The 8,266-nt window shown below is 29.6% G+C and overlaps 1 protein-coding gene across 1 annotated transcript in view; it reads left to right on the top strand.

Moving 5' to 3' along the window:
• The window catches only part of LOC145284020 (uracil-DNA glycosylase-like), a 42,932-nt gene extending 34,944 nt beyond the window's left edge, over nt 1–7,988 (top strand). Inside the window, exon 7 of the mRNA XM_080133109.1 lies at nt 3,627–7,988. Coding sequence (XP_079989235.1) covers nt 3,627–3,806 — 180 coding nt within the window. The 3' untranslated portion in view covers nt 3,807–7,988. The remainder of the gene's footprint in view (nt 1–3,626) is intronic.
• Nucleotides 7,989–8,266: the final 278 nt, after the last annotated feature.

Below are 8,266 nucleotides of genomic sequence, written 5' to 3' on the forward strand. Positions count from 1 at the left end.
TATATATATATATATATATAAAAGGCAAAACGGCTGTGCACATTTTTGTATGTACAAAAAAGGCTCTCTTTTTTCGCGGGGGTTCTCGACAAGGTTACTATTTTAGAGAAGTTTCCTTATACTCCATAGATTGTAATATCTCCGATTTGCGGACGGACATCGTCTCTATCTTTATTTTGATCGACTTTTTAACAAATCCCTGATTTCCAGTGTTTTTCTCTTTCTCGTGTAAATAAAGCGAAACTAACTGAAGCAAAGTCACTCGCTGGCCTTCATGGCCAGGACATCTTGAAGGCGAACAGCTTTGATCAATGTGGGGAAAATCCTTCATATCGGACAATTGCTATTCCTTTGGACACTGCCAGCATTTCCCCTTCTTTGTGGGGAGCTGGTTTTCCCCAACATCATGGGGAAACAATTACAAGGCAGAAAGCTGAAAGCTTAACGCTTGTGTGAACTCATTTACTTAACTATCCATTTCTGCAACTTTTTGATTGCCATCAACAAATTTGAACGCTTTTTGCTTCCTGTCGCGTCATAGCATAGCAGTAAGATGTCAGGTTTTCTTTCACTTTCTTTTCCTTCTTTGCGTCACAGGTTCCAGCCTGCCTGCCTGCCTACTACCACTTTTTTTTTTTTTTTTTGCTCGACACATACCTTCAAACACCTGGGCAATGTCAGGCACTCCTGCTAGTAAATTAATAAAACAAAATATAAATACATAAATAAACTAATAACCCTAATCTTAAAGTTAAGCTAACATGCCTAATCAAATCAAGGTATCTAATAAACACAGTTAAATATGTTTAATTAAACTTCCTGAAAGGAAAATATCCAAATAACATTTAAATAGAATAATAAAAATAATACAAAATAATAATAAAAAAAAAAGGTAAAAATTAATTTGAATTATAAAAAAAAATAAATAAAATAAAATTTAAAAAAATAAAATAAATTAAAATTGGTACTAGTGCATGTTTTTAACTTTGAATTTTTTTTTTTCTTTTTTTTTTAAATTAGCGGAAGGGTTAGGGTTTCTGCATTTCGGTTTGGTACGCTCACTAAGAAACCATCCTTATCAGTGGGGTCATATCCAATGTGAGTAGTCTGCCGAGGTTGTGTTTGCGTCTGTTAAAAACGGACTCATCTGTCTCCACCATATGGCGTGGGTCTCCTATCTGCCAGGGATTCCTGACAAAATAATCTCGCCAAATGTAAGGTGGAGTTTTTTTTTTTTTCTTACAATTGGTATCCAAATTCTTGTTTGCTGCTCATGCGCACAGCGTTGTGATTGGCTGATTTCCATGTTACGTCCAACAGCAGCTAAACCCGAACTGTTGACGTTGTGTTCTGGAGAAAGTTGAGCGAATGCTGAGTTACATCCAGTTCAAAGGATGTATAAGTATTAAAATTAAATTAGTTAATAAAATCAATATTAGATAGCAACCACTAAATGAACTACTAAAACCACATATCATGACTGACACAACTATTAAATATTATAATATTCTTTTATAGAAACATTCCCATCAATAACATAAAATCCCGTAAATAAGATAAAAAATAAATCATTAACAATTAACTAGTCAACAAATTTAGGAGTAATAATTAAATAGTTCAGGCTGGCATATAAAAATAACCATTGTTATTATGGGACTACTTATGACAAAAAGATAAACAAATTTAAAAAAATAAAAATAATAAAAGAAGACCCTTCAGATATTAAGTGGCTAATATACAGGGTGTTTCAAAAGTCTTGGGAACATTACAAATGCGTATATCTCATGAACTATTCCAGGTAGAAAAATGAAACTGGTGCCATTTTAAAGCTTGCTTAATCAAATTTTTGGTCATACTAATGATTTTCGTCTTATCTTTCCATGTGCAGTAATGGCGTTCTCTAAACAAGACAAGGCGTTTTGCGTCCTCCAATTTGCAAAGACTGAATCGTGGACATGTGTTCAGCATGCATTTCGCAGGAAATTTAAAAAAGAAGTCCCTGAAAGGAAACCCATTGTCAGATGGCATGCTAAATTTGTGAAAGATGGATGTTTATGCCCAAGTAAGCGAACAAGTCGCCCTTCAACTTCAGAAGATGCAGTTGAGCAAGTCCGGAAGCCTTTCAGCAGAGCCCCTGTAAATCAGTGAGAAGAGCCAGCAGGGAACTTCAGCTTGCTCCAGCAACTGTCTGGCGTGTCTTAAGGAAACGACTGCAAATGGTACCTTACAAGCTCAAGTTGGTCCAAAAGTTGAAGGACACTGATAAGCCACTTCGCCGTGACTTTTGCATTGCAATGCAAGAGAAGTTGGAAGATAACGGCTTTGATGACCGGCTTGTTTTTAGCGATGAGGCGACCTTCTATCTGAATGGCAAAGTTAACAAGCATAGCACTCGCATATGGGGTACTGAGTGTGACTTTTTCCTTTGGGGCTTTGTCAAGCAACAAGTCTATGTGCCGCCCCTTCTAAGAGATATTGACGAACTAAAGACTCGAATAACGGCAGTTGTGGGAACCATTGACGTCAAGATGCTGGAACGCGTTTGGCAGGAAATGGACTATCGACTAGATGTCTGCCGTGTGACGAATGGTGCTCATATTGAGCAAGTTTTAAGATTCCCCACAAAACTTGAAACTTTAACCTTTCCAACGGTACCAATTTCATTTTTTAACTCCTAATAGTTTTTGAGTTATTAAAAATCTTTATGTTCCCAAGACTTTTGAAACACCCTGTATAATGCTCCTTATCTTGAGTTGAACATATTGGGAAGTGATTCACGATATACCATTAGTGTATTAAGCGATGCTCTTTGTGTAAACAAAACGAGCTTAGGTATTCGGATGATGTCAAAACTTCATTAATTCACTACCTGCACAGCAGCGGCAGTTTAGCGTAATTGGTCGAAACTCGTACGGGCAGTCGAACTGATGAGCTGTGATACATGTCCAGTATCGTGACCATGTAATTTTATCTATATCAATAAAAATATATCTTGTTTTTTTTTTTTATTGAGCACTCTTAATAACTTGTTAAATTTGTGAGTTTTCTCTTGAATACCTATTTCTTCCTCAACACCTACTGCATTCAATTAGCTTTCTAAATCTCTTGTATATACCTATCTCACACAATGCTTCAAGCAAACTACCTCTCATTTTTATAAATATAACTTATGAAAAATATTTATGAACCATTTTTTTTTCTTTTTTTCCCCCAACGAGATATTGTTTAAAAAATATTTTGTTTTTAAAACGAAAAAAAAAATCATAAACTATATTGGGGGATAAAAACAGTACATAAATAGATTAAAAAAAAAAAAAAAAATAGTTAAATATTTTTTTTTTTAAGTTCTATTTCTATGTTTGATGTGGAAAAAAATTAACACCTGATATTTGATTTTTGAAAGAAAAAAAAATGTATAAACATGTTTTTATTAAGTTTATAATTTTGTTAGAAGTTTTATTCAACTTTTCATATTTTTATATTTTATTTTGGTCATCCGTATTTAAAAAATTTTCTGACGTCATTTCCACCAAATTATTATGCAAACCAACAAGTGTGACCCTTAACGAAAGCTGTTAAAGTTTGATCTTATGATTTTATTTATTTATTTTTTTTTTTTTTTATAGAAGAAACACTGCGTATTGAAAGGAGTTCATCCATCCCCGTTATCTGCCCATCGTGGATTTTTTGGTTGTCACCATTTTTCCAAGTGTAACGACTACCTGGTACAACAAAACAAAAAACCAATTGACTGGAATATGTTACCAGCAGAATTGATGAAAGAAAATATTAACATCCAAAATTGAATTCATAGAAGTAAACAAGTGGAGAAGAAATTTTAAGCATTCATTTAATTTCCTTGCACTTTTTTGTACTTTTTTGTTTGGAGAACAGTTTTGTTTTTATTTTCAAAGAATTTAAAGGGGAGATAATTCAAGAAATTCTTAAAGTTTATAATTTTGTAATGATTATTTTGATTTATTACAAAAGATGAATTTTGTAAAATGGCTTTACAAAAATTTCTTTTGAAGCCGTACATTTTTTATATGATCAATTTCATTTATTGCAGAATTTTCTTTTTTAGAGAGACTGTTCATTTAAGAGTTTGTTTAAAAAGTCATACATTTTCAAAAAGTTCTTTTTGATTTATTTATTTTTTTAATTTTTATTTTTTTTATTATTTTTTTTTTAATTTTTTTTTTTTTTTAGTCATAAATTTTTATTTAATACAAAGAATGATAATTGTAATTAAAAATCTAAATTTTATTTTAATTCAATAAATGTTCAAATGTTTTATTTTTGTTATTTCTAATTCAGTGTGTTTAGCTTTTTCTAGTGTTATCTGAAACTTTTACAAATGCTTGAATCATGTAACCCTTAGAATTCTTCAAAACTGAAAACCAAAAATATGTCCTCCGAACGTAAAATGCACAATTGAGTTTTTTTTTTCTTCTTTTTTTCCATTCCATTTTTCTGGATAGTTGTCAAAACTTTTCTCTATATTAAAACAAAAAATACAAATCTTTATCGTGTACATACCTGTAACTGAACAAAAAAATCATATTTTAAAAAATCATGTAAATGGGTCAAGTAGTTATGTTTTTATACAGAAAATAATTTTTGAGCGATTTTAAGTGTGTAATGGGATGTAATACATTGCCGGGTTATCTGCCCTTGTTTCTTCAAGATGTCACACGATACAATCCATTTTTACTTGCTCATAAAATTTGATTTTCTTAAAACTACTTGATCAATTTATGTGAGTTTTGGAATATGACATTTGTTTTGTCACAGGTACATTACATCATAGATTTTTTTGTTTTTTTCAAATATGGGGGAATTTTAGACAAACTTTTTTTCTGTATGTTATTTCACTGAATTTTGTTTCTTTTTTCAAATCTCATATCCTTCATCGAATTACGAAAGATGGGCATTATCTTTTTCCTTTGATTTGTGGTTAGCGTTGGATTGAATGTGATTAACATTCAAATGCACCTACTTGAAACAAAATCCTCAATAGTTATTTTGGTGCTACTATATTATAATAACGAAAAAATATTGAATTTCAAATAAAAAAAAATGGTACCTACATAATTGTCATGTGGCAAATTGTAACATATCCAAAAATTACGAAAAACGATAGGTAGAAAAATTATAAATGAAAGTTTTCGATAAAGTTTAGATGATAAATAAAATTTGTCCGACATTTTGAATTATTTGATGTAAGCGACAGAACTTAATTATCTCCCCTTTCAACTTATCTCTTTTCTTTTTAGTAACCGTAACAATGATTTCGCTCCATTTCAATTTTCTTTTTTTCATTAAGAATTATTTTTCTATCATATCGTTTTTCGTAATTTTTGGATATATTACTATTTGAGACCTGATAACAATGATTTCGCTCCATTTCAAATTTCTTTTTTTCATTAAGAATTATTTTTCTATCATATCGTTTTTCGTAATTTTTGGATATATTACTATTTGAGACCTGATAATTACAAAGGTACCATTTATTTCACTTGAAATTCAATATTCTTCCGTTAATATAGAAGCGTCCTTATTTTGCTAAGCAACCATTTGCAATTTTGGTAAAAGTACATGTATAGTCGGTTATACCTTATAACTACCAAGAGATAACCCTACAAATTTAAGCATATATAAAGATACACATTTTGACAAATTTTGGTATTGAAATAACTGTTAAAGAACAAAAATGGACTGACAAGAGTTTGCGTTTATCATAGAAGAAACTAAAATAATAAACAAATTGTTGGAAATGGATTGAAGCAAGAAATTTATTCAACAGGTGTGCCTTTTGATCAGTAACAAGGGTGACGGCAGATGTGTGTTCAATCACATGCAAAGGGAAGTAAGCTTGTTTAGACTCTGTCCAAATATGTAAGGGAGATAACTCTAACCTTACCAAAACTTTTTTTTATGAAATATGATTACTATTAATGTCAGTTATTAATTGACATGTTTGACACGTCTCTTTAAAATCCTTTCTGTTGTTACTTCAATTCTAGTTAATTATTCTCAACAACTGATAAAAACATAACCTTTATATATCCTGCATATTTGCATGGTTCTTACACTAGTTATGTATATGCATTTTTTCCAAATTGAAAATGGTAAAATAAGTGTGAGACATTTTGTGTCTGATGTAATTGTTCATCATAACGTAAAAGTAAATATAACTTGCTTATAAACAGTATAAGAACTATAACCAATTTAAGTGTCATTCCCCTAGAGTTATTCCCCTTTAACTCTTTCTAACAGTGCTTGAATCTGGCATGGTATAATTTCTAAACGTTTTGTAAAAAGATCAAAATTTGTTTTAAAAAAAAAAAAAAAAAAAAAATTATTTCAAATATTTACCTCAAGTTGGTGCTCTTAAGAACATCTCATTATTACTAGGCAGGAAAAGTGCTCAAGTTGGTGATATTTTTATTTGCATATTTATATATATATATATATATATATATATATATATATATATATTATTCTCTTTTAGTTAAATTGTCCAGCAATCTGCAAGCATTTAAAATTTCTCAAATCATAGTTTTCCAGAGGTTTGCCATTGTCACAACCTGAGGACAATACATAATTTAAAAAATATTTATAAACTTTTGATAAATTCATTTCCTGGGCTGCACGTCGTAAGAATATGCCTAATAATCAGTTAAATTTGTAAAGGAAATAAAAAATTGGAGGGAGGGTGCAAGAAGAAACTGATGTTTTCTTAGTCTTTACTGGCAACCATGATATTAACAATATTTCTGTTTCTGCTTCATATTTAATTGATTGGGTGTATACTGATAAAATTTTATGAATCAAATTTATCAGAAGTTTATAAATATTTTGATTAAAAACTGTATTCAATCATTCACTTTACATTATTTTATGTAAAAATTAAGCTTTCTAGAATAATTACATTTTCTACTATAAGAAAAATGTTGGCCTTGTTGCCACTTTTAATCTCTGTTCACTGATTTGATTTTCAATGTTTGTTTTATAGTTGTGAAGAATTTTTTGGAGATGCTATGCTCTTCATGTGAGCCCCCATTAATGATTTTTACAAATTCTGGTGTTTCTAGTATTTCTTTCAGTTACTTATTAAATGATCTGAAATGTTTACAATCAAAGAAGTTTACAAAATTTATTCTTTGTTTAAATTCTTCAAACAATATTTTTTTTTAATCTTTTCTGTGGTGATGTTACCATGTGGAAACCTATTGGTTACTTTTGAAAAATTAGTGATGCTAACTTTTTTTGTATTTTGTTATAGTAAGCATTAATTTTCCAAGATTTTGGATTTGAAAAAAAAAATGAAGAAAAAATATTTGAGTGTCTAAATTTGGGCAATTTTATATTGTGTGTGATGCCCAAATAATCTGTTTTAAAACCATTTTGTAATTATTCAATCTGTTCATTTAAAATCATTTTTATTTTCTTGAATTATAATGATCAAAGCAGCATTTAAAGATTTTGAGAAAGCATTACATATATATATATATTACGAGACTAAACTATATTCTAAAATATCACATCAACCAAAGACAGGGATTATTTCAAATAGCAGCATTTGTAGCTAAAAATATAATAAAAACAAAAATATAAATTTCCATTTTGTATTTTTAAAAAAAAAAAAAAAAAAAAAAAAAAAAAAAGTCTGCATCATCACTTCAACTTTTTTTCTTCCCTTCTGGTCCACCATTCAACATATCATTCTATCTTACTCTTTTTTTGTATCCAGCTGCCTATATGCACCTCTATCATCTATGCATTAAATCTTTCATCTTTCACATACCTTTTATCTACAACCCACCTCCATCCTCCAAGAAAAACATTCTCCCATTCACGCATCCATCTTAAAGATTTTTCTCCAAGCTTTTGTATATTTCATCTGACTTTGTACAATAAAATGCTATTCTTGACAAAGTTTCATAACTGAAGTGAAATATTGAATCAAGAAATATAAGTATGTACATTTTGTTCATAATTTGTCAATACTCTCATTTGGTAACATGCTTCTTATCTCGGGAAGAGCTCATTGTATTCGCATTTTTTTTTTTTTTTTTTTTTTTCAGAATTTTTATTTAAACGCATAAAAGACAAATATTCTATCTTCAGATCATAATTATCAAAATGTCTTTTTTTTTTCCAAATGTTTTTAACTTCACGAGATATAATTATTATTCTCGATTTTATTGTAAATCATTTAAATCTTTTTTTTTTTTTTTTTCAAAATGATTTTCATGGAACC

This window comes from Euprymna scolopes, chromosome 8, assembly GCF_053919585.1.
Source record: "Euprymna scolopes isolate OS-2025 chromosome 8, ASM5391958v1, whole genome shotgun sequence".
In the NCBI taxonomy this organism is placed as follows: domain Eukaryota; kingdom Metazoa; phylum Mollusca; class Cephalopoda; order Sepiida; family Sepiolidae; genus Euprymna; species Euprymna scolopes.